The sequence below is a fragment of the Ostrinia furnacalis genome, unplaced genomic scaffold (genome assembly GCF_004193835.3).
Source record: "Ostrinia furnacalis isolate ACB-3 unplaced genomic scaffold, ASM419383v2 OfSCF4658, whole genome shotgun sequence".
Lineage (NCBI taxonomy): Eukaryota > Metazoa > Arthropoda > Insecta > Lepidoptera > Crambidae > Ostrinia > Ostrinia furnacalis.
In genome coordinates, this window is record NW_021134897.1 from 226,659 (window position 1) to 253,162 (window position 26,504).

General features: G+C 38.3%; 2 protein-coding genes and 2 non-coding genes across 7 annotated transcripts in view; 3 read left to right on the forward strand and 1 right to left on the reverse strand.

Annotated features, from left to right (window-relative positions):
• The window catches only part of Sbf (SET domain binding factor), a 107,325-nt gene extending 104,625 nt beyond the window's left edge, over window positions 1–2,700 (forward strand). Inside the window, exon 40 of the mRNA XM_028314302.1 lies at window positions 19–2,700. Within this exon, the coding sequence (XP_028170103.1) occupies window positions 19–111 (93 nt within the window). The 3' untranslated portion in view covers window positions 112–2,700. The remainder of the gene's footprint in view (window positions 1–18) is intronic.
• Window positions 2,701–6,015: 3,315 nt separating this feature from the next.
• On the reverse strand, window positions 6,016–18,969 carry Synd (protein kinase C and casein kinase substrate in neurons protein Synd). 4 transcript variants are annotated; one of them, XR_003656451.1, is made up of 8 exons: window positions 18,744–18,969; window positions 17,815–17,935; window positions 12,436–12,537; window positions 11,007–11,170; window positions 8,848–9,050; window positions 6,410–6,524; window positions 6,224–6,334; window positions 6,016–6,053 (listed from the first exon to the last, which is right to left on the reverse strand). XR_003656451.1 is itself a non-coding variant. In XM_028314288.1 (7 exons), exons 1-6 carry the CDS (start codon window positions 18,959–18,961, stop codon window positions 6,412–6,414), a joined length of 921 nt encoding a protein of 306 aa, XP_028170089.1. In that variant the 5' UTR covers window positions 18,962–18,969; the 3' UTR covers window positions 6,134–6,305; window positions 6,381–6,411. The 4 variants fall into 4 exon arrangements, 3 of the variants coding, with proteins under 3 accessions (XP_028170090.1, XP_028170089.1, XP_028170088.1); XM_028314288.1 differs by lacking the exon at window positions 6,016–6,053 and having other exon boundaries at window positions 6,134–6,305; window positions 6,381–6,524; XM_028314287.1 differs by lacking the exon at window positions 6,016–6,053 and having other exon boundaries at window positions 6,134–6,524.
• On the forward strand, window positions 15,524–15,595 carry TRNAD-GUC (transfer RNA aspartic acid (anticodon GUC)). The gene has a single exon. It is a non-coding gene; the product is annotated as a tRNA-Asp (tRNA).
• On the forward strand, window positions 15,922–15,993 carry TRNAD-GUC (transfer RNA aspartic acid (anticodon GUC)). Its single transcript has one exon. It is a non-coding gene; the product is annotated as a tRNA-Asp (tRNA).
• Window positions 18,970–26,504: the final 7,535 nt, after the last annotated feature.

Genomic DNA, 26,504 nt, shown 5'->3' on the forward strand with positions numbered 1-26,504 from the left:
TTATATCAATGTTTTCAGTTGCGCACATCGCGGCGCACGTACAACTTCTGCGCGAGCGACGCGACGGCTGCTCAGGAGTGGATCGAGAAACTACAGGCCTGTCTGCAGTAAGAACATTCACAGTGCAGTGCAAACCAGAGTATGCAGCACTTCCAATCATGAAATTCACATTTGAAAATCTACTATAGGTCGCGCAACAAGAGTTGAAGTCATCAATACAAGCAAAGATTTGTATCTGTATACGTTGTCTGACGCGATGACGGGACAAGTACTTTTTATCTCGCTTGCAGACATTTAACAAGAGCGAGGTAGCTAGTGTATTCGATATTTGAACTTAAATGTGTACCTAATGTGTTGTTTGTTTTCTGTATTTCAAATATTACATCAGTGTTAGTAACGTGTTCGCCTCAGTTTTCGTTGCGCGACCTATAATAATAAGTTAGCGACCGTAGCCATTTGTCATCGTAAAGTGACAGTCAAATGTCAAATTTCAGTGTAAAACGACTTTAGTGTGCAAAGTTCCGTTATTTCATACTTATGTGTATGACATAGCGTTGCAGGATTCTTACTATTATACGATTTTGTATGATTTGGTATCAAACCGGTTTATTAAGTGTAGCACTGGTAAATGGAGTAAAAGAAACTTTGTAATAATTTTGTCACATTCAAAAGTGATGCTTTCTATAACTGTGTTCGTTCGTTGTTTTGATATCAATGGTGTTTTGATAGATGTTGTAAATATGGTTTGTTTGAGAAATCTCACGCGGGAGTCCAGTCTGGTAGACAATGTGTTACATTATTTTGTAACACTAATTCGACGTATTACCTGAATGTATATCCTATGTTAGTACTTATATAGATATTTATTTTCTGCCGTATTTGGTTAGACAAATATACAAAAAATATACGAATATAAGTTCCAATGTATCAATTTCAGCTCTGTACATTATCAGAATTGATATAATATTACAGAGCGTTTAGTGAAGGTGAAATATTCGATTTCAAAATTTTCTTCCTAACATTCCTACTGTCACAAAAACTTACACAAATTATATTTTTATATGAAAGTATTTTATTGATTTGCGCAGCCTTATACCAAATATGTATGTACGTCTGGACTCTGACCGTGGTCGTATTGACGAGGTATTCCTTTTGTATAATCCCTAAATATTAACGATATTGTAATTTATGTTAAACAATTTCCAAGAAGCTTGTTTAAACGTGTCATAGCGCGATCTCGACTCGACATGCTCTCATCGACAGAAGAACATCCCATTTCGGAAGCGTAAAAGTTTTTTTAATGTTTCATACAAACATTTCTAGTTTTTGCATCAAGCTATGTTTAAATGGTAAATCGTTTTTTAAGAATATTATGTAATTGTGTAAATAAATTATATTGTTGCCGAAATGGAATACTCTGGAGCTGGGATACGTTGGCTCTAGTCGATGCGAGTGTTTGTATCTTAGTTTTAATATTACTCGACAAAATAGATTTAATGATATTGTTACGTTGGATATTTGTAAATATTTTATCTTATTATTGTTGTGTAAAGAATTTTGTTCCATTATGTGTATTTTCGTTCTTTATATTTGACATTGAAGCAAACTTTGAGCTATTGTGGGCCACGCATTTTGCAAATAATATTTTTTGAAACGATCGCCGTTTTTTCGTCTGTTAAATGTTTTGACGTTTCTTTTAAAAATATCAGTAAGTAAAAACAAGTATTTACCAACAAATGTTTCAAAGTTTAAATTGATGGTCATTGTATGTTATTATAGAAAATAATTCCATAACATCACTTATTTATGTAAACGAAATGTATATGTGTACCCGAGTAACAAACTAAAGCTCGCTTGCATTTAGTTTTAAATATACATATTTCGTAAAACAAAGATATTATTTTTTGTCTTGGGAATCATGTATTTCTGCGGTTCCATTAAAGCCCGTCAACCAGAGAGCGTAGGCGTACTAAGGGAATTATTGAATATTGATTTAATAATTTCATGTCCTAACTAAAATTACCAATCTAGACATTGTATGGGAATTTGTACTAAAACTGATCGTACTTAGAAGGTTCAAAATGCCTTGTGTCGCCTTCGCTCTGCCACACGAGGGCTGTTGTTACATACTCATTGGTCACTTGTAAATAGGTTATTTTTCTTTGGACATATCAGTGCGCACCGTATACATACAGTCCGGTCGCATACTGCATTTACTATTGACGCTTCGTTGAGGTTAATCGTGCCAAATATGCACAGGGTGCACCTTCTATTGCTCAGAATCATAGGACGATTTTAGGCATTAATGAAAATAGACGAATCACCTAGATCTTAAAGTACTAAGTATGAATGAGGACTATAGTCTTTGCGATCACCTGTAGATGTCATTGGCGAGTAAAGTCCCGTCACTAGCAAGTTTAGTGAGCGCAATACGATTAGTCCTCATTAAATGTTATATTCTAAATTCAAGCTAATTTGCAGCTTATTTCACTTTGAGTTATAGTAAAAATATAGTACCACAATGGAATAAGCTCTATGAATCGTCCTTGTAAAGTTGCCTATATCAGATCACTAGCTTTTCGAAATTGTAAGTGATAGATTTCAAACAATACGGCGCCTTATCGTTTGCGTATGTTAGTGTTGTGCTTGAGCTTCCAATCGCCTCTGTGGAGTTTTTAATATTTTTGCAATCATTGATAATGATTAAGAATGAGATCGAAAGAGCTCCGTCTGTCATTCCTGTTACATCAAAATTACTATTGTATCTATATTATATCTCTCTTATCCTCCCTAGAATGTTAAATGAGTGTGAGAGAGATGTATGTATTGTTTTTTTTTCTGATAAAATCCACTTTCAGTGGATTCTCATTTCTGATGGCAACTGCCCTTCATAGTGAGGCATATCAAAATATCGTTAGAAATTAGCTTCGCTTAGTAACCTCATATTTAAAGCCTATTGCTGTACGAGTCTGCCCTAAATGTGTAGTGCAATATGAAGCCTAATTTATGTCTAGTATGTGTCTGTACCGCCGCAGCAATAGGGCTCGATGCCGTGTAATAATAGTACTGCGAACCATCAAATAAAGAGATTTTTAAATTAAAACACACTTTCATTTACTTCCTATATTTCATTCAACCGTGTCGTCCAGTACATGATCTTGGTCATAGACGTGATAACTGGGTCAATTATTTTGAATTGGCATAAATAATCGAATATTAATAAGATACAAATTAACAAACTACTATAGTCTGGTCCGTGAGCACGTAGAATTTTGTCCAATGACCCCAAGCTACCCATCTTTATTGCTCGCGCGTAATTATGTTACTATCGCGCTCGCACACTCACTGCGGCCGCCCGTCGCACAGTCGCGACAGCAATATAATTACGCGCGAGCGATAAGGATGGGTAGCTAGGGGTCATTGGACAAAATTCTACGTTCTCACGGACCGGGCTTTAGTATAATTAGATTTAGTTCGCCAGCTTTTTATTAAAAAATTATTAAGCAGGTTGTTTCTACTAAGGTAAAGAGTAAATAAAACAAATTGGTCATATGTAACAATTTTTATTTTACCAATATTAATAATATATTAACATATGTGGTCCAAAACCACCCTCTCTCTGATAATAATATAATACAAAGAATTTGCACAAGAGGTTTCTGAACCCATAACAAAGAAAACAAGGGGCTACTCTACCGTGAGCTACAATGTACACAAGTCAAGTGTTAAAACGCAGCCTCCTACCGACTCGCGTCACATTTACAACAATATTTAAAACGAGGTAAAAAAGGAAAGAAAAAGGTAAACATTTTTATAATATATTAATTATTATCTAGCCTAACAACGAAAGGGCGCTAGACGCACGCGGACCGCAACTCCGTTTGCCAGTGGTTCCGTGAGCTACCGCTACCACTAGTGGAACTATTCACTCGTGGTTGAAAGAAAATAATTACTGTAATAAAGCCTGGTCCGTGAGCACGTAGAATCCCGTCCAATGACCCCAAGCTACCCATCTCTATCGCTCGCGCGTAATTATGTTGCTGTCGCGCTCGCACACTCACTGCGGGCGCCCGTCGCACAGTCGCGGGACGGGATTCTGCGTGCTCACGGACCAGGCTTTAGTTGCAACTCGAGTAGAACTAAGATGGATGCCACGGAACTACCAGGAGTAGAGAAGCAGCGCACAATACACGCAAGCTACGGAATATTAGGCCGTGATCAGTCCGGCGGACTAGCCCCGCCCGTTGCGCTTCACGCTGTATACATTATATACAATGGGAAATAAATATCCTATACGCACGACAAGAATATGTAATCGTGTATGTACATAACCACACCTACAGTGCAGCGGCCGCGGCCGCAAGTATATCACAAGGAATATATCCCATTGCGACTAACTGTTTGGTTCGCCTACAATATTTATATTGGCGTTCACTTTTTGGCTTAGCTAGACGGCTGCTCGCCGCGGCCCGACAAGGCCTCAACTACAACCGCGATATAAACACTCATCATAATGTTCATAAATTTAAAGTCGATGGCGAATCCTCAGAAAAACCACATTTTAAACGTCACTAAAGTTACGAATAAACATTTTTGGTTACCACGTCGTACCTAAAATAATTACCTCCAAAAATATCAGTTTCCTGCACAGTTCTACACAATCGCTTAAGCCTATAATACAATCGATCCGCGAGATGGGTGATCCGATTAGAAACGTACAAAATTTGGTTCCGAAAAAGTCCAAACGGTCTCCAAAAAAAGTATCAGCTGGATTTAAAAGTTTCGAAAAGAGATAGGATGACCCTTTCGATGTAGTTAGGATGAACTGAACGATCATAAGACTGTTAAGCTCTGGCCGAGCGGCCGTCGGTGAAGGTGATCATATTTTCGTTATTCACTTAAATAATTTATATGTACTTACAACATCACTGTAATAATATAATGACTACTTGGTGACTCGCACTTATAAAACATAACTAATTTTATAGGGAATCTGTCTCGTAAGATACAATACGTTACTGAACATTGTATGGCTACCTAATATACAGATGGACCCAGGAATTATAGAACGCGTAATAATACATACACCATAAAAATAAAAGTTGCCATATTACAATTTAAAATCGCACCCAGCGACTGAATCTAAAAAATTTCGATAAAATAAAAATATCTATAATTACTGTAAATCAAATTTTTAAATATGGCAATACTTTAAAAATCGCCGACGCGTCCGACATTTCCTAATCCATAACCATTTTACCACGGATTTAACGTACTCTTACAACTGAATTTAACAGCTAAATAAAATAGATGTACAATGGAATATGTTACAAAACAAGATGGTGACACAGCAACGGGTCAAGTTGCAAGACATCAAAGTCACTAAACGAATAGTGCGAATTGATTCTTGCTACAGTCAAGTACTTGGATTATAAAGTTATTTTTTAATATTGATAAAACTATTTGATAGATAAACATGGTTTCGTACGTCTATTCCACTTTGATCATCTGGCTTTGATGACCCAGGTGATCAAAGTGGACTTCCAGCGACAATTTAGTATCCTTTGATCACCCACGGATACGATGCCCTGGGTGATCAAAGTGGACTCCAGTTTAATTATTATTTTAGTGTCCTTTGATCACCTACAAACAAATCACACCTCTGAATAGTCACATGTCCAATTGTTGTACTTACATATTTCGTTTTGTAACATTTTGATATTTTCTAAAAACCGCAACAAACAAATATGTGACTATTCAGAGGAATGATTTATTTATAGGTGATCAAAGGACACTAAAATAATAATTTTACTGGAGTCCACTTTGATCACCCAGGGCATCGTATCCATGGGTGATCAAGGTCAGGTGATCAAAGTGGAATAGACTGTGTGCTTACCATGAGTTTACATTAGGTGTGCTCGCTAGCGACTACGTAAATAAATGACATATGAAAGTATTGTGCAGCGCCCCTAGCGGCTACTTTCAAGAAACAAAACCTTCATAGAGATTTTTGACGTACTCGCTAGCGAGCACACCTAACGTAAACTCATGGTATAGATGATCCACGCTGAACTGTCCCACCAAACTCAATGACAGGGGGGCGCTACCATCGTTCAACTATATGGTTTCCAACATGGCAAAAATCGGAACCAGCGATTCGGTATTGACGGTGGCGCCCCACTGTCACTGTCATGCATAGGACAGTTCAGTATTTTGGAACTATAAGTACACTGTTTCGTAAGCGTGTACCGCTAGTGTGGGTTGCTGTGAGTGGGGGTGTGTGGTTTAGGGGCTGGACTGCGGGCGCTAGTGGCCCACGCGCTAGTGGCCCACGCGCTAGTGGCCCACGGGCTAGTGGCCCACGGGCTAGTGGCCCACGGGCTAGTGGCCCACGCGCTAGTGGCCCACGGGCTAGTGGCCCACGGGCTCCACGTAGTTGGCGGGGTAGAGCCCCACGCGGCCGTCCTTGCGTCCCTTGCACCAGCCCTGTTCGTCTTCGTCCTCTAGTTTTTCGAATAGGTCCCCTGAAAGTTAAGAATAGAATGGTTATGAAATATTGACTGCTGTTGTACTATTGTAAATTATTGAACTGTTCCCCTGGAGAGATAAAGTAACAAGCTTAACAGTTTAATCTATCGAAATTAGGCATGGAACATTTCATGAATAGCAGGTGAAAAATCATATGAAATGAATTTCATTGATCACACCTGCTATTTTACTTCACATAGACTGCTATAATTTCACAGTCAACGAAATCACGAATCACATGAATTTCATTCATTCATTTGAGCGAAGTCCGTGAGCGCTGCTCTGCGAAGCGACCGAGCGAGTAAGAAGGAATGATTTGATCGTGTGCGTGTTAGAAAAGGACAAGATATGTGATGACGGACGAAACTGGGCATTTTAAATATGAACTTTAAACTCAAAGGTGTAAGGTTTAGATTTCCTTGTCATGATTCGTATGATTTCATTAGATAGCAGGCAGATGAAATGAATGATTTTCACTAGTCGCGCGGTTATTGATGTGCTGTGAAACTGTTTGTTTTTTGTTGTACGACATAAATTATACAGATATTGTTACATTTCATATTTTAGCTAATTAGCAATCCTTCATTATAATTCATACTTCATTAAAAGTAGCACATTATATGAAAGAGCTACATTAAAACACTGCGAATAAAAATCATTGCCTGTGAAATTTCGCATGTGAAATCATATGAAAAAAAATCATCATTTCATAGAATGAAAATGAATGAAAAATAGCAATCATTTCCATGCCTAATCGAAATCGCTTCACGGGACGAAACATGTTACGAAAGTTATTCCTCGTCTTTGAATTAAAAGACACCAATATGTGGATAGTTGCTAGATATGAAACTTAGATTGAGAAGCGGTGGATGCACTTTTTACTTAAATGTTTCGAAAAGAGATTTTCCCTTATCCTCCTGCTGAGGGAAACCTCGTGGCAACCGGCTCAGTTACCTAATCAGAGGTTGAATTGTGTAAAGCAATCGTAATCATTTGACAGTTCATAACGTACGATAAAGTCAGTTGAACAAAGCGTTTGACAGAATAATCGTACGATATGAACTGTCAAATGATTACGATTGCTTTACACAATTCCACCTCAGCTCAGATCACCCCCAGGAACATTTGCTCTAAACGGTTAGCTGTCTCGAAAAATGCAGGCTCACCTTGCCTGAAGCTCAATTCGTCGCCCGCACGGGAACTCTCGGTTCTTCGGACTCTTGCTTTATTTATGGCTATTCTGTGTCTGAAGGAGTCTACCAATATGTCCAATGCAACCAGTTATATCTCACCTTGCCTGAAGCTCAATTCGTCGCTCTCCGCACCCGTGTAGTCATATAACGCCCGCACCGGCACGCCCGGTTCTCCAGTATCCGTGAGCGCGCTCGCCGAATCTTCCTTTATTTATAACTGTTCTATGTGTCCCACACAACCAGTCCCATGCTAAGCTCGTCCGAAGTTGAGTTCTTTCATCTAGGGCTGCTGTTCAATGTGTACAATGCAACCCGATATATTTCACCTTGCCTGAAGCTCAATTCGTCGTTTTCCGCCCCAGTGTAGTCGTAAAAGACCCGCGCACGTAAGCGCGCCCACCGATTGTTACTTTGCTGCTATACAGTGCCGGATTAAGGGACCGCTTGGTGCCCTAAGCAATAAAATTACGTAGGTATTTACGTAATTCAATCTCACCTTGCCTGAAGCTCAATTCGTCGCTCTCCGCCCCAGTGTAGTCGTATAAGGCCCGCACCGGCACGCCAGGTTCACCAGTATCCGTGAGCGCGCCCGCCGACTCTTACTTTATTCATAACTGTTCTACTATGTGTCCCACACAACCAGTCCCATGCTAAGCTCGTCCAAAGCTGAGTTCTTTTATCTACAGCAGCAGCTGAATTATTGTGTACAACGCAACCAGTTATATCTCACCTTGCCTGAAGCTCAATCCGTCACTCTCCGCCCCAGTGTAGCCGTATAAGGCCCGCACTGGCACGCCCGGCCCGCCGGTATCATTGAGCGCGCCCGCCGACTGCAACTTTTAGTGCTGTCTATGTGTCCCACGCTCACCTGCCTGAATCTAAGATCCTTGGAGGAGGCCTCTGTCCAGCAGTGGACGTCATTTGGCTGAAACGAATGATGTCTCACCTTGCCTGAAGCTCAATTCGTCGCTCTCCGCCCCAGTATACTCGTATAAGGCCCGCACCGGCACTCCAGGTTCTCCAGTATCCGTGAGCGCGCCGGTCGACTCTTCCTATATTTTATGGCTGTTCTATGAGTTTAAAAGAGTCTATACCAATATGTCCAATGCACCCAGTTATATCTCACCTTGCCTGAAGCTCAATTCGTCGCTCTCCGCCCCAGTGTAGTCGTATAAGGCCCGCACCGGCACGCCCGGTTCTCCAGTATCAGTGAGAGCGCCGGCCGATTCTTCGTCCCACTCGTCCTCGTCGAAGGGGTTGTCCTGCTTGCCCTGCGAGTCCTTAGCCGGAGACGTCTTGTTCGATTTCGGTGCGGATGCTGTGCCGTTCCTGGAGATATGTGATTTATAAATTAAGGCCTAGCAAGATGCTTCAGGTGCGTATTACAGAATGCAACTCACAACTCGATTAAATAAATTTTAAGCATAGATTGATGCTTTTGTTTATGTTGGATTAATTATGTATTTAATCTTACAACGTAAAGTGAATTAATAAATAAATAAATTATTTTCTTGAAAAACTAGGTACAATACAAGGACCAGCATATACAATAATTAATATACCAAATCTTCAACATGATTACTTCAACCTATACGTTTGAGTAACTAGCTAGTAAAACGTAACTAAGTACGTAAGCTTCCCCATAGGAATTCCAAAAACAATCTCTCCCGCTTTTTAACCGACTTCAAAAAAGGAGATTCTCAATTTGACAAGGTCAAAAAGATGGGTAAAGTATGTTTTTGCTCAGTGCCGGATTTGCCGCCCGTAGGCTTCCGCCTACTCAGCCTGCTGGTAAATCCGCCACTGTTTTTGCTATCTTTTCGACCTCATCGGTTCTTAATAATACCAGAGTAAATACAAATGAGTAGGTCATCTTCATAGAAACGCACCGACCGCAGTTTGTATGTGAGCGCGCCAATATACGTATGCGGCGCATACATTGACAAAATTCGGCGCAACCACGACTAACCCGCTAATCCCCGCTAAATTTTGTCAGTGTGTGCGTGCGCGCCGCATACGTGTTGGCGCGCTGACATACAAACCGCGCTCGTGCGTTTCAATGAAGATGACCTACTCATTTGTATTTACTCTGATAATACACAGAGACAACTAACACAATGTGATCGGTCATATCAGTGATGGTATAGGTGCGGCTGTCAGGACTCGGCTTCAGCGCCAGCCGCAGCAGGTGGTGCCCCAGCGAGTCCGAGTCGTCGAGGGGCCCCGGGGGCCCCGGGCCCCGGCGGGGGGGCGCGCACGCGAATATCTCTAGACGCTCTATGCTGCGGGTGGGATAGGATAGGGGGTTAGAGGGGAGGGTAGGTAGGTGATACGGACCTCACGTTTCAATTAATTAAAGCCACGATAGCCGAACGGTGAAGGGGTCGGACTACCCGGCTCGAAATCCGAGGAACGCGGGTTCGATCCTGCTGCCGTTCGATTATTGTGGTGAGCCCACTTGTAACAAGCATCTTTAGCTTACTACGAGGGGCTAACGGGACTATTACACAAATTAAGGCCTATTCAAACCTGAGCGATATTCGCTGCCGCTGTGGGTAGAGGTACATACCGCGCGGGTTTCGCTCTAGTATTTAGTATCAAGTATCGCGGCTAGAGCGACCTGAGCGATATTCGCTGCCGCTGTGGGTAGAGGTACATAGGTAGACGGTAGCGAATACCGCTTAGGTCTGAACAGTATTATTACCGCATACCCACTGGGTTTTCTCTGCCGCAGACGGTAGCGAATACCGCTTAGGTCTGAATAGGCCTTTACTAATACTCTTTATAAAAAAAAGAAAATTGATGCAATGTCTGAGTAGCCCGTATTAACAGTTAAAACAGACCACTGATGGACAATCCAAAACTCTTAAGAAGGCAGTTCATATTTTGCAAATGGACCTGTACACTGAACTTGTGCAAAACATATTTTAAAGAAACAAATGAAAACATATTTAATTAATCTTAGTAAGGTTTACCAAAGAGAGGTCCGTCTGAAAAAGGTTGTGAAATACTTTTCTAGATTTCAGGATATTTAATGTTACTTTTCCAGGGGCAAGAAGGGGATCAGTAATGGTGCAAGTACACTGTGCGGGAAATTGACCTATAGTAGACGAATCACTAGATCGCACACCGAAGTGTGACTGACGCACGGCGAAACTAACCCAAGTGTGTGTTTACACTATTAGGTCTCGATCAATTTCTCGCATAGTGTACTTGTGACAAGGAAAAAAATACTGAAACAAATTCAACAAACTCTAAAAACATATCCAAAAAGTGTAAACTCACGTGACAGCGATAGGTGCGCTGATGCTTTTCTTGTCGATCGTGTTGTTGGCCGTGTTATTCGCCGTGTTGTTCGCCGTGTTGTTCGTCGAGTGCGCCGGCGCAGGCGGCGGCTCCGTGTGATTCGAGTTCTTGCTCGCCTTGTTATTCGTGATCGGCGGTAGTTCCTGTAGGTTGTAGGGATTAGTTGTTGTTGTTATTGGAGGATTTCGATTTTGTGTAGCACAATTTCATATCAGGTTTAAAAATAATCGCTTGTAGATTTTTAGTTGAGGTACATAGTTACATATCACTGTCAAAGACTAAAAAGTTTTTTTTTTCAGAATGCCATAAATTATTTTAAGAAGTTATTCGCGATCAATGTAGTAAAAGACAACTTTATATAAGAAATTTGAAAAATTGTGCATTAGCACAATACTTAAAAATATTTAAAAAGTTATATTCATGTATGAAATTGTACTACACGGTTATACATCCAGGGACGTGGGTACATATTTTTACAAATGAACGATTATACGATATAACTTATTAACTTTGATAATTTAATATTTTTTAGAAATATACTGTACGTATATAATTTTTGTAATACATAGGAAATGCTATATAATTATTGTAATACTATTAGTTAACATTTAATATTGTTAAACATGCGAATGCATTGTTGAGGGAAGCGACATCCATCATGCAACATCGAAATAAAATAAATAAAAATAATCATAATAAAAAGCATACTTAATAATATAAAAGTCAATGCTTTAAAAATTGCCAAAACTATAATTCATTTATAATTATGAGATTTTTGAGTAATTTAAGATGGAATCAACGAATTTTAAAATTTTGGCAATTTTCACTTGACTTTGAGATTAAAACGAGAATGACCTTGATCCCAAATTCTACTGTTTTAGAAGAAATTTTTATAACATGCTCCAAAATACTAAAGTTGAAGCTGAAGTTTACATTCATTCTCATTTAAATACCCTCTAGGGCCTAACCACAGCGTAGTCACGAACAAAAAAAAACAACTGTCGTCGGAATGGACCATCTGTCAGTACTTACTCTATGGCATTTCAGCCAGTTTGTGCCTAAACGGTGAGTACGATGTGCTTAGACCCCGTCTCTCTGTCGGTTTCTGTCTCAGTGGACACACCAGTTTTTCATTTATGGCCCAATTCATTGATTTGTCAAACTGACAATTCCAATAAATGTGCCAATGAAAAATTGGTGCTCTGTGCGGTGCAAAAATTCACAAACTGTATCTTTATTACGAATCTCAGATAGGCAATAATTATTAAAGTACAAAAGAATTATTTTAGTGCATCAATCACTACAGTCCATTCCTTAGGATGGGTAAATTTACTTAATTAAACTGAATTAAAGTGTAATTATGTCGCAGTTGTGACTTTGAGCACCCCGCATGAGTAATAGCACGTACGTCTTCGCTGACGGGTCGCTGGTTCAGCAGCGTGATGGGCCCAGTGGGCAGGCTCTCCTTGGACTTGCCCTTGGCGATGTCCCGGAACTCCTCCGTGTACTCCTGTCGCGGTCACAAGCGGTCATGCGCGGTCGCGGCCGTGTGACGTCACCGGACCCCGCCGGCGCGGTCGCGGGTCATTGCAGGGGTCAAGGGTCAGTGAACTCACACGGGCCGCGACTACACACAGCCTTTTGCACTGATATGTTGGGATATTTATTTTTTTCTCTTTTTCAGATGATTCATAATGCAAAGATTTTGAAGCTTCTATCAATTATTTGTATCCGAACACATCAGTACGCAACTAAATGCAAATAAAAAGTTAAGAAAATCAAATTAAAATCAAACAAATCTGTTCACGTCCATTGAAAGCTAGTGGGTTTAAAATGAGTTCAAAGCCATTGATGTATATTTACGATTTGCAAAGTTATTAGGTATATACATTTTTGACATCTGTTTATTAATAATTAATTAGTCATTAGAACACACGCATTGTATTTTAGTGTAGGTAGTATAATAAAAAGATACGTAGACGGTTGTCAGTAACATTGCGAAAATATTCAAGTGCAAAAAACAATATTTAGGAGTAGCTTATTAATCATCAGTCATTGTAATGTATAGCCTTGTAAATAAATAAAAATGATTTTTACATAATATATCTGTAATATACATCAATGGGTCTAAAAGCAGGTCGTTTACTAGCGTTGCGTGACGTCACACTGCAGAAGAGGTAGAAGAAAACCATGCGATTAGACATTTAAAGAAGAAAGGAGCATCACATGGAGAGACTAAAAGTAGCCAGGTACTAACTACTATATCAGGTACTAATAAGTTTTTTTATAATAATAAATATTTTGAAAAGCATGCCAGCATGTATCGTCGACAAATTACGAAATTCCACAATGGATTTAGAATTTTATATCTTTAAAGTAGGGTTCATAATCGATTGAGGAAATGCGTCATATTGTGGTAGGTTGATTTGCAGGCATCCTTACTCAATACAAAACAACTAGGTCAAATCATGAAATAAAGTAGCGTAAAACTTTTTTTTGGGACTACACATATTTTTTTCGTAAAACATTTTTTTTACATGAATATTTGTTTAATAAACATTTCTTCTTTTAAATCGAAACCAAAAATAAGTGAAACGATTCAGATATTTTGCGTAGAAGTATTTTTTTAGTCACATAAAGATTCTCCGTACTTCTTTATGCCACCTAAAAGAAGAAGTAAATACCGCGTGACATCAATCTCTATGATTTTGTGACCGAACCCCGATTTTTGCAGCCAGTGTTCATTGATGACATTTGCTTTGAATTCCCACTACCCACACTTCTGTGAGTTCCAAGAGAAACAAATATTTTCTATCTATTTCCACTGTGAGATGTTAGAACAGAAAAACGCAGCCAACTATTAAAAAAAAAAGCAAATAAATAACTTTTTGCTAGCTGTCTCTTTCTGTTCAACTCTTACCTCAGTTAATGGAAAGAGACAAGAACAGTGTTTCCTGGAACGTGACTTCGTGAGATGATGGTGGGTGATCGTGAGTGCTATTTGCTCTGTGGTCGTTGCTATTGATGATGGAAAATTGACTCTATTCCCCACCGTTACAGTGTAAAGTCGTGCATCACCAGTACAAAGTCAGTAAGTATTCTCCAAAGAGACTTTATTATAAAGTGCTTAATTTATTGAAACAATTTGACTCTTTCGGGCATATTCTTTCTTCGTATTACTTATTTCACAACAGATTGTCTTTGTTAAAAAAAAATCAATACCCATTTTTGTTTGTGATTGTTTGTAGTGCAAATTTTTTGCTGTTCCATATTGTAGAAAAAGTGCATTTCTTAAGCGTGTTCAGGATTCCAATTTCTCTGTAAACGCACCCAAATTTTGTGAAGAACCTCTATTGACAACTTATTCTGCTCTGCTTTGACTTATATTTTTATTGATATTTGGATACATTTAATCCACTTTCTATTAATATGCCATTCACCTCCAGAACGTTACGTTCAAACGTGCCAATACATTTTCATTGCAATCCTATTGTGCTGGGTGACACACGGCCTACACCATCGTACCATCAACGGGTTGCTATAGAACCGGCTGCTCCCGTAGCGGACGCTAATGGCCACAGAGGGCGCCACCTTGGCGCCATCATCGCCGAAGCAGAAGGTGGGTAGGGAGCGGCGCACGCGGCGAAATGCCGCCGACCATGCGCCAAGCGGCAACGGACGCCGAGCGGTTGCCGCCACGCGCGCGAGCAAGGCTGATGCTGCGTCGGGTAGGTAGCGGATCGAGACGGGTGAGTCCTTTGGTTCGTCCTATATTTGTATAGGATTGTGAATATTTTTGTTTTGTTTGCAATACTCGATATTGACTCCTTAACTTAAGGGCAATCCTTGTTTTTTATTAGTAGGTGGGTAAGGAGCGGCGCAAGCGGCGGAATGCCGCCGACCATGCGCCAAGCGGCAAGGGGCGCCGCGCGGTTGCCGCCACGCACGCGAGCAAAGCTGATGCTGCGTCGGGTAGGTAGCGGATCGATACGGGTGAGTCCTTTGGTTCGTCCTATATTTGTATAGGATTGTGAATATTGTTGTTTTGTTTGCAATACTCGATATTGAATCCTTAACTTAAGGGCAATCCTTGTTTTTTATTAGTAGGTGGGTAACGAGCGGCATACGCGGCGAAATGCCGCCTACTATGCGCCAAGCTGCAAGAGGCTCCGCACAGTTGCTGCCAAGCGGGCGCCAGCTTACCAAAAAATAACTAAGCAAAATCTTTTTAACTAAGAATTGATTATGTTAAAAATAAATTTATTTTTTAACAATGTTAAAAACTAATTTATTTTTTACTTTATGAACTTGATAAGACAGAACAACTTCACTTACATTAGCTTAGCACTTTAGTTTGGCCTCAATAACACAGAGAATCTCTATCTTTCAATTTTACAAAACTGAGTGCACATCCCTAATACCGAGATGACGTAATATTACATTCTATTGTCGCTCGCTCGTAGATACAGACTCGAAATTTCGGCAGCTTTCACAAGTCTTCGGTAGTATAGTGGTCAGTATCCCCGCCTGTCACGCGGGAGACCGGGGTTCGATTCCCCGCCGGAGAGATCTTTTTGAATTTTATGCGAAATTATTTTAATCGTAACAATTTTACTTTTTTTTTTCATGAATACATAAAAATGACAAAAAAAAGCATTTGAAAATTAATTCTGAAATAAAATTGGTTTAAAAAAGAAAATTCTAATTTTATCGATTTTTTTTGTCTAAAGAAAAACACTGGACTTTTAACTTTAGTGACAAACAATACGATATTTGTGTAATATTATTATATATATTATTATAATTATTTAAAAAAATAGAAGTAGGTTTTGTATGCAGCTGAAGTAGGTAGTAGCTGCATCACAAAACCACTAATTTCGAATTCACCCGCAAGTCTTCGGTAGTATAGTGGTCAGTATCCCCGCCTGTCACGCGGGAGACCGGGGTTCGATTCCCCGCCGGAGAGATTTTTTTTTTCTTTTGAAATTTTAGATTCTAAACTATTTCGGGGTTTTTGATTCTAAACTATTTTGAGATTTTTGATTCTAAACTATTTTGGGATTTTTGATTCTAAACTATTTTGGGATTTTTGATTCTAAACTATTTTGGGATTTTTGATTCTAAACTATTTTGGGTAGAGATGAAACGGATAGTTGTTTGGCCGGATACCGGATACCGGATATCCGGCCAGCTGCTAGGCCGGATAGCCGGATATCCGGCGGCCGGATAGTTGGCCCATAGTCTCGTTGCATGTCGTGACGAGTTTAGCGCCGCACAGGTGCTTCGAACGCGATCAGTGGGTCTATTAGTAGACTGAACTAGACACACTTTTCGAAAATCGAATTCGTCCGAATAGAATGTCAGATTTTGCCACTTGTCTAGGGGGCAGATTAATTCGGGCGATTTTGGTTGCCATCGTAAGTGCAGCGAAAATTAAATTAGTTACTGCGTAATCTGACTGAACAGCATCATGTCATCAGACCATCAGTGAAAAAAAGATCGCCTATTTTGTTTGGCAATAATTCAACATTAACAGATATTTACTATTTATTTATTCATCATTAGAGTGAATAGCTCAGAAAAAGAAATTAGTTTTTTGAAAGGCCTTAAACTTTTTGGACTTTAAATAAAAGCCGTCATTATTATAAGCCATTTTATTGATAATTACCTCAAAGATTAATGTATTTCATTTTATTAACAGGAAATTGTCGTAGTTTTTTAATATCCGGTATCCGGCCGGATAGTGAGTTACTATCCGGTATCCGGCCGAATAGTAAATTTAGGCCGGATATCCGGCCTACCGGATAGTTACCGGATATCCGTTTCATCTCTAATTTTGGGATTTTTGATTCTAAACTTTTATTTTTTGTCTTAAATGCTATTATTGTTAAGAAAAAAATAGTTTATATTTTTGTAGTTTTTTTCTTAAAAAAATAGCATTTAATATTTCAATTAATTAATATGCTGCTACTACTTAAGGTTTAAATAAATGTAATACATCGAAAAAAGGGAGAAGAAGGAAACCTTTCTTCATGCTACATATCAATAAATAAGTTTCAAAGTACTGTAATGCAACTATCCTTACTATAGTAAGCATTCAGGAGTTAACGTTAACGATGCAGGTAAAGATTGCTGGGAACACGGCACGATGGATTGAAATAACTTTTTTTTTAGAGTAAAATAATTTTAGAGTAAAATAAGAGCACGTTTTAGAGTAAAATAATTTTCGGAACATACTCGTAGATGATAATAATTAGTTATTAGAAATTCAATTAACCTCGGTTTCAGACCAAATGAGCTTAGCTTTGGAATCTAAATAAATATTGTGTAAGTCACACTTATGTTTTTTTTAAGTAAAAGCCGACTGAGAATGGTTTAAAGATTTAGAAATTATGTCACTTAATTTGTAGGGGATTATTATACCCCATAATAAGCATTAACCCTACACATAACATTTAAGTATTTTTTTAAGTATTTTTACTAACCCTATGGATCTATGAAGTCTGAAATAGAAAGAGATCAGTGTGCTTACCGTGAGTTAACATTAGGTGTGCTCGCTAGCGACTGCGTAAAAATGTCATTTATGTATGACAGATTGTACAGCGCCCCTAGCGGCCACTTTCAAGAACTAAAATCGTCATAGATATTTGTGACGCACTCGCTAGCGAGTACACTTAACGTAAATAAACTCATGGTAAGCACTCCGATTTGATTCGAAAGCCGCTTCAATCCATCGCGGTTTAGACACAGTTTTAGCAAGTGAGATGCCGTGGCGTCTCCATCGTACCTCGAACTGTGGCCACGCCATGGCCATGTTGACCCCGTGGTTGTTGGCCCACCACTTGAGGTCCTTCTGGTGGTCCGCGTTGTTGATCGTGTGGTTGAACTCTTCGTATATTTGTGGTAATCTGAAATGGTTGTTTTTTGGAAGGATTAAAGGAAAAGAAAATGTATTAAAATTGATTGGAACATGTGATGAGTGCTTTTTTTTAACTTAATTTACGAAAATAGATAACATTCCTTTGTTTCTTTTGGATATAAATGCACAGAGAATTGATGGCTGTTAATAAAAATGAGATGTTGATGCAACAAAATTTCAGGTGTCGAACGATTTTTCGTAGGTATGGTATGGATAAATTGGACAATTCGTTTTCGACCTACACGCTGCAGCCTACAAACTTTTAGACGGCCGATAGTTTGGTAGGGCTGTTAAGCATAGAAATGCAAACATTACACCGATCTGGTATCGGCCGACTAAAGACCTTGCGGGGTCTTAAACGCGAATATTTGTCTTATGTATTTTTGTCTCATGTCTCCGCGGAATTCAAAAGAAAGCAATAGAACTTTAGTTTACAAACTTTGGCTGCCACAAAGATTAATAGATAAGTTTTTTTTTATGCATAACAAGGCAGGTATTTGACCACAATCGCACCTGGTGTTAAGTGAGATGCAGTCTAGGATGGTGCATATCTGCACTGTAAGTGTATATTCACTCTCGCCTTGAAAAGACCCGGATTATAGTCTTCGGGAAAGACAGCAGCAGGCAGCGAATTCTAGTCCCTAGCTGTTCGCATTATAAAAGAGTTATCGAAACGCTGAGTGCGAGCTGGTGGAATGATAACAATATAGGGATGGTACGCTAACCTGCGTCTGGTTCCCCGACGATGGAAGGTATGTAGTAAACTAATAAAGATTAGTATGTAAACTAATACTCACGTAGGTTCTTTACTAATATCAAGGCACTTGTGGAAGCTGAACAGCACGTCTTTGAAGAACGTCAGCCTCTGCGCTTCCATCTGCTGGCAGCGCTCGAAGACAGCCGTCATGTCCTCGATGTACCGAGGGTTGTACGCCGTGATCTCCGCCAGAGCCGCTTGGTACTTTTCACGGTTTTTGGAAACTTCTTCACGGCATTTGGAGACGCGTTCTGCCATTTTCTTGACCTGGAAACGAGAGAGATTGGTTGAGGACACTTTTTCTTGTTAATAGCTATGCTACATAGGGGTACATATTTTAAGTGTACATATGTCTCTTGTGTTTTAATGTTTAGGGATAAGAATTAAGATAGGGACAAAGTAACTAACTAAGCTATAATAAGGCATTTATTAATGTTAAGAAATCGTGATAGTAAGGGAAAATGCAGTTATTAAAGTTAGAAATACATTATATTCTCTAACGAACGATGGACTCTGCTATTTGTTTTTGGCGCTTGCTGCATCTGCAGCATTTTTCCAAAGAGAAGCACGGCACTATTAAATAAGAAAGGTTAAAGTTACCTATCTCAAATAGTAATTCTTCTGTTCTGCTATCAGACATCCAAGAGCATTAAAGAAAATCGAGTTATAAAAGTTATTAGAACACATTGACAACATTTTTGCAGAACAAAAATCCAATGCATGGGATTTCGTTCTCATGAGATAATTTGGATGGATGATTGATGGGCATTGAGGGATTCTTTGAGCTCGAAATTAAATTATGATTAGTCCACGCCGCCATGGACTCGAGTCATTAGCCAGTTCGTTTTGACAAATTGGCTAAATTTGGTTAATTCGGAAACTTCCCGACTCAGTTCCAGTTTAGTCATTTGAATTTATTTGGTAATAAAGTTTTTGGCTTTAATAAAGACCGGCCCTGTGGTAGCGATTGTATAAATAAACAGATTTTTGGAAACAGATGTAAATAAATAAACCTTTTAATTTTGTTAGTTGAGTCGTTTCGCTACTTATTAATTTAAATTTTGTTACGTACTAGGTATAATTACTTTTATACAACGGATTTAAATAGTTTAGGCCTAGTTTTAACCCCAGATATAAAAGTCATCAATGCTAAGATACTTAAAAATATATAAAAACATATTTTGAACTATATGAATATTAATTTAGCCTTGAAAATGAAATAACCTTCAAAATAACACTTGTATCACTGCCCTACTTATTTAATTATGGTTAATTAAAATAAAAACAACGTAAATTTCGAGCAAAAGCCTTTAGACGAAGAAATTATTAGACATTTCTATTCAAATCATTTCATTAGTATTCTGTATCACAACACGGTTGAAATTAGTCGTTTTTTGGTGTATAACTTCACTATAATATTAATTTAGCGCCTGACCTTGCCTGTTAATCATTATGAAATACATTATTTATTATTATTATTTTATTATTAAGCGTGAGAGAATCATATAAATCACCTTTTCCATGTTAATGTGATGTGTGTCGGAATTTACGGTCAATATTTTGAAACATCTACGCATCATATTAATTAAAAAGATGTTTGTTACCTATAAACTTGAAAACTACTTAGCGAATTTTTACTTTATTAACATTATTTGATTGCTAATTATTTAACTTAGAATCTGGGATAATTTTTTTTCTATAGTTTGATCCATCCACTGAACAGTCTCATATAAATTAGAGGAAATGGAAAAATGCTCATTACATAGATCTTAGTATTTTTGATAATTAACATAACAAGCTAAATACTGTGGCCTCCTAATAGTTGTTTTTTTGCGACATTAAACTTAACATTTACTTAAGTACTTGATATTTTTTTCTTTGCACTGTCGCGGACTTTTCTCCGACTTTGCACTCAAACTGGAGTTAAGTTATTACAAGTCAGAAAACATAATAATTTAGGAGAAAATGAAATGACGAAGTTACAGTCGAAATTAGGGTCACCATCCGTCTTAACTTTGACGAGACTTCAAACTCAGATGGAAAAAATGGAAATGAATGATAATCTTCTGCCAGTATAGACAATAGACGTCAACAGTTAGCCTAGTTCTTGGCACGTTTGGCCACGGTTTTCTTTGAGTAATATTCTAGATTAACTGGACTTTGTTATTAAATACGTTTTATCAGCAACTAGATTGCCCATTAGTTGAATACAGATTGGGAAAAACTATTTTTATAAGCTACAAAAATGTAAAATTTCGTTCAATAGTTATTACAACTTTTCTGGCGTTATTAAAATTTCGTTTAATAGTTTTTGCAAGAGCAATAATGTAGCCATGTAGGTTTATATTGTTTATGCTACATCCATACAAATTTAAAATTAGAATAAATCCTGTCAAGCAACAGTGACGACACATCAGACATAAGGTGATACAGTGTTACTGTTTACCTTGATGTGTTGTGCCTTATTTATGGTCACCCTAGTCGCAATCTGCCGCCATCGCACCGGCGCCTGATTCGATAACGCGGCGGAAAGTGGCAGGACTGGCAGACGACTGGAAATGAGCTCGTCTTTCCAAATAATTATAAAGTATGTTTACTTTGACATTAAATATCGACTTTCTAGTTTTGCACATTATTTATATCGTATAATGTTCTTTTTTATCATTCATCATGTTATTTATAGATAACAAATAAATCACAAGCAAGTAATTTTACTTAACAAGACTTCAACTTTGTTTTAATTAATTTATCTAGTATACCTAAGTCAATAATAGTTGTAACGGTGAAAAACGCTGTACCTATCTTTTTTTATAGTGAGATATTATATGAAAAGTAAGTGAAATTCAATGTGAAACAAAGTGAACACTTAATAATATTTTGTATAGTTTTATACGCTGTAAAACGGGCAGAAATATTAATAAAGTCTGAAGAGAAAATTCAACGTTGCACGAGTTTTAATGTCACCATTAAGAAATGCTTGGAAATGCTAACACACATCAAAGCATTCTTGCACATACTTAGGCATCGTCTCAATAGCCGACTCCAGCGTCACAGGGCAAATAGATCGGCAAATACACTGCAGTATAACCTTTCCTATTTAAGGCTGCTTGTCCACAGAATTGGAGCGAGGTAAAAGCAAATAGAATTGCATAAAATGTTCCTCTTGATTGGACAGGGAGTTTAAAAATTCATACAAAACTTTTTGGTTTTTCAGCCATTCACTTTCGTGACATTATAAAGCACCACAATTGCACAATATCCGAATAATGATTTTCAGCAGTCAACATTAGCAAATGGCCACGGCGATGCGAACGGTTACCCTTCGGTTTTTTCCATTTTTGTTTCGCTCCGTAAAGTGGAACTGATTCTGTCACCAATGTCCTTTTTCTAGGCCCTCTAGGGGGACTGGCTATTTTGTCAGAGCTGTGTCGTATCGCACAGAATCCACCTCACTTCGCTCTCCATCAGTTTTTTATAGATAGTTGCTTCACTCTATGGAGAGATTTCGAAATTGAATTCGTCACAAATGTTACTTTGCCTAGGTGGTCTGGCTGTTTTTCCAGAGCTGTACCGTATCGCACTCCAGGCGACGCTAGCGCCACCGCAATTAACTGTCACTTGAGCGCTGAGCCTGCGCGGAGCCTTAATTAGCCGGTCTAATCACCAGCTGGAATCAGTGAGAATTCTGGCATATTTGAGCTGAGATCATGGTATTAATGATGCTGTTTAATGTAATGTAATAACTTGGGACTGACTGATATCGCAATTGTTCAATTACTGAGGTTGATGAGACTAACATAATAACAATGTTAACAGCATTGTTATTTCGGAAATTGGAAGTAAGATACTCTATGGATCACAGAATCCATAGTAGGTTTCCACCTTCGCCCTGATCGATCATCACTTTTCATCAGGTCATGCAGGGCAAGAGCTTTTCCGTTATAAGCTAAAAAGGCTGTCGTACGACTAGCTACTAAGGACATAAACATGTATCTACATTTATTTTGTTTTACATAACATCAACACAGACATTGTAGCAAGTGGTTAAGTCAACATGGAATATTTAAAAGGAACGATCAAAATAGCCATTTCCTATTCCAGATAGAAATTGTATGTGTTAATTAATACATTTAATTTTGAGACAGTAATTGATTAGGTATGGGTCTCATACGAATATAATACGTTTTTACAGGGCTACAGTACATTTAATAGCATCAATATTGATTCAGTCGGACAACAAATGATAACACGAAAGTTACATACACAAATACGGCACAACAAACCAACATACATCTTACCAACAAATTCCTCTGTGGCATTGAAACAAAAACAGAAATTACAAACAAATTTAAAGCCGAACAAAGGGGATAATAAGCAGCTGTGCTTTGTTCTATGCAGCCGCAGTATTCTGCGGAAAGCTTTGCATTTTCTTTGATAAGACTTTTCTGAACAGCTTTTGTTGAATACAAATAAATTCAAGAAAACTGAATAAAGTTAAGTATACTTAAAAATAAATAAATGAGATATACTTAAGATAATGCATTGTTTTTATGAGCATTGTATTTTTTTTTTAACATTGTATTCAGTCTGCTGGGCGTGTCAAAACTACGGGATTATTTCTCCCTCCTATCACTTCAACTCTTGTTCAGCCAGGATCGCCAATAAAACCAATCATGTGGAAGTTGAATAGTCCCGGGGGATAGCTAACTGTTTTGAATCCGCACAGAATACAAATTAATCCGTTCAGTCTCCATTCCAGCGAAATCGTTGAGTGGCAGATAAATGATTAATTAAGTAAGTAGTGTATGTATAAATGTTTTATTCTTGAAATATAATGTACATCAAAACAACTTTAAAAACCACAGATCCGTTGAAATGTTAGTCGAAATTGCTTACAGCCGATGGTCCGTTTTGTCATATTGACTGAGCGACGACCTAGAAAACTGCAGCCAGGGCCGGGGCTACTGGGGGGCTCTTGGGGCCCCAAGGGAAAAGCTAAAAGAAATATGAATGAAATGTTACTTAATTTTATGCTTCAAACTTCATCCATGTATTGGTTCTATTTGTAAAGGCACTAAACTCTTAAATGACATTCGATTCTAGCAAATGATTGGTTTAATTTAGACTTGGACCATGAGATTTAATTTATACTAGCTGACCCCGCGAACTCTGTTCCGCCTTAAAGGCAATAAATAAGCCATCGCAATTTTTCCTTATTTGCTCACCGTTTAGACCTACCCTGGAGTACGACAAACATTTTAAAACCAAAATCAGCTCAATTGGCCCAGCCGTTCTCGAGTTTTAATCAGACTAACGAACAATTCATTTTTATTTATATAGATTATAAAGTTAGTGTTTAAATCGAGTTTAGTTTATTCAGCAAACTAGTTTTAAATGCATATTTATGAAAGAAAGAAGTAAATAACAGGACTGTTTTTTTTTAATATCTCCATCTCATCTTGCCTGTTACTTATTTTCAACTTTGGGGGGCACCTCTAAATACGTCCCTGCATGCACTCGCCAGACGGTAGGAAATTGAACGTCAGGCTCTTGGACAACATTCGACACTTGCCAGCTTTTGTGGAGGCAGCCTATTGTCTCCACGTGGGATCACATTAGCTCGCCTCCCCCTTAATGTGTTAACGTCCTTATGTCTGCGCGTGAAAACTCAAGTAATGTTTGTCCAAAGTAGTTAAGTTAATGTGAATAATTATTAATTATTTTCAAGATTTATTAGAAAATATCTTGGTGTAAGTAACAACAGTTCACACTCATGCTTTATCTGGGGGCACGGCAGTGCCCCCGCCAAGTCGAGCGCGAAGCAAACACTGCCGTACCATCCTTTACTGGAACCATTTCGCCGCATTTTCAGGCCTCTATTTGAGAACCTCTGGATAAGACCAGAACGCTGAAATTTTCGTCATCTAGTAAGCTATAATCACATACTTAAAATCCAAAATTTCAAGTCTGTAGGTCATTTAGTTCCGAAGTTATGCGAAAGCAAAGTTTCGCATTTACGACACTCACTCACTGATGATCATCAAAATAGAACTAGTACTTCCCATCAACTCAGAGAGCTGAAATTTGGTACAGAGTTAGGGTTTAATGGCCACGTAAAGGGAAAACTATAAAAACTAGGAAAATCGAAAATCTGGAGTAACACCATATTCATAATCAATACTACTAGCGCCACAACCGGCACCGTGGTGTTCGCCTATACCGCTCACCGCTAGATGGCGCTAGCACTTTGAGCGTCATTTTTCTGCACCGCGGTGTCCAGATTTTTTTTCCTTTCTAGATCGCCGTCGATTAAGTTGAATGTTGTGTAAATATTTGAATTTCGTTGATTTTGTTTATTATTGGTGAGGTTGGCTAAGGTTAAGTTATTAAAACAACTTCTGCTTTGTTGTCCATTTTAAAGGTCGTTGAGTTTATTTGTGTTTAATATCGTAAAAAAATGTCGATGATTATAAAAAAAAGAAAAGACGACGACGTTAAATAATTATGCCACTTTCTACAAAAAGAAGTGAAATCCCACCAAAAACATTCTGTAAAAAACTAGCCAAGTCTCGATAGAGCTGCTTGTTTATCTCTAAAAAGTAATGAAATCTAGACAAAGTCGTGCCAAGTCTATGGTTCCTTACTGCAATTTCTTTATTATTATAGTTAATGTTTTGTGACTTGGCCGTTGAACAATCTTTATAAGATAATCATACATAAGTATTATTGAAATACGCAGCNAACTATAATAATAAAGAAATTGCAGTAAGGAACCATAGACTTGGCACGACTTTGTCTAGATTTCATTACTTTTTAGAGATAAACAAGCAGCTCTATCGAGACTTGGCTAGTTTTTTACAGAATGTTTTTGGTGGGATAATATTTAGGAATTCAGGAAGGTCTAAACTAAAGGAAGGTCTAGGAAGCAACTTAACTACAGTTTTTGTCTATCTGTAATGTTATAGTCAGTGCCTTTAACAAGTTGGACGCCACGAGGCTCACCGGTGAGCCTCGAACAATAAAATTGTAAGTATCTCGGCCGTCAACGAAGTTCAACGTTTAAAACTAACCAGTATACCCTTTAATGCATAATGTCGTCAGAAGTTGTCATTTAATCATAATTAGAATTTTAAGACTGAAAGATAAGTTAAAAGCAAGAAAAATTTTGATTAATTCATGCATTTGAGTAAATCTATTGTAACGTATGTGACACCCCTGACAGTTGTCGCTGAGTCACCTGTCACGCGCAACGAGCAGTCTGCGAGGGGTCTGCCAGGCACTTCGCATTACCACACGCTTCGGGTGTCACCCTGCGTAGCATGAATGGATGGATGACGCAGTCTTCTTTTTGTTTCTAAGGATGTTCTTTATAAGTGGTTAAGTCTGCAGAGACTGGACAAAACGAGAGCTGGGAATTGTCCCGTAAGTCTGATTTAGGTCCCACTTGAGTTGAGATGTGCTTGAGTAATATCATAAACAGAGTAATATCAGAAGCAAGTACTATTAGTGCCATAAAAGATTGAATAATGTACTTCGCATACCCAAAACATGTGGACATGGGATATTATGTTAAAAAAACGGAATGGGGACTGAAATTCCAATCCTGAACAAAACTCACTTGGGTTTTGAGTTTGGTCTACAAGTACAATCTGTCAACTTTGCATCTGGGAAACTGTTTGTTGTTTATTAATCGTAGTGCCTAAATTGAAATTATAGAACCCCAAAAACACTTACGAAACTCGATATTTTCAAAACAATACTTGAATCAATAAATTACAGAATGGATCAACAACTTCGGTAT

Bases quoted from the DNA above. Each gene is read 5' to 3' on its own strand.
- Synd (XM_028314288.1), bottom strand. From the start codon at position 18,961: ATGGCAGAACGCGTCTCCAAATGCCGTGAAGAAGTTTCCAAAAACCGT. The intron at 17,936-18,743 runs GTGAGTATTAGT...CAACCATTTCAG, and splicing joins GATATTAGTAAAGAACCTAC to ATTACCACAAATATACGAAG. The intron at 11,171-12,435 runs GTACGTGCTATT...TACAACCTACAG, and splicing joins AGCGACCCGTCAGCGAAGAC to GAACTACCGCCGATCACGAA.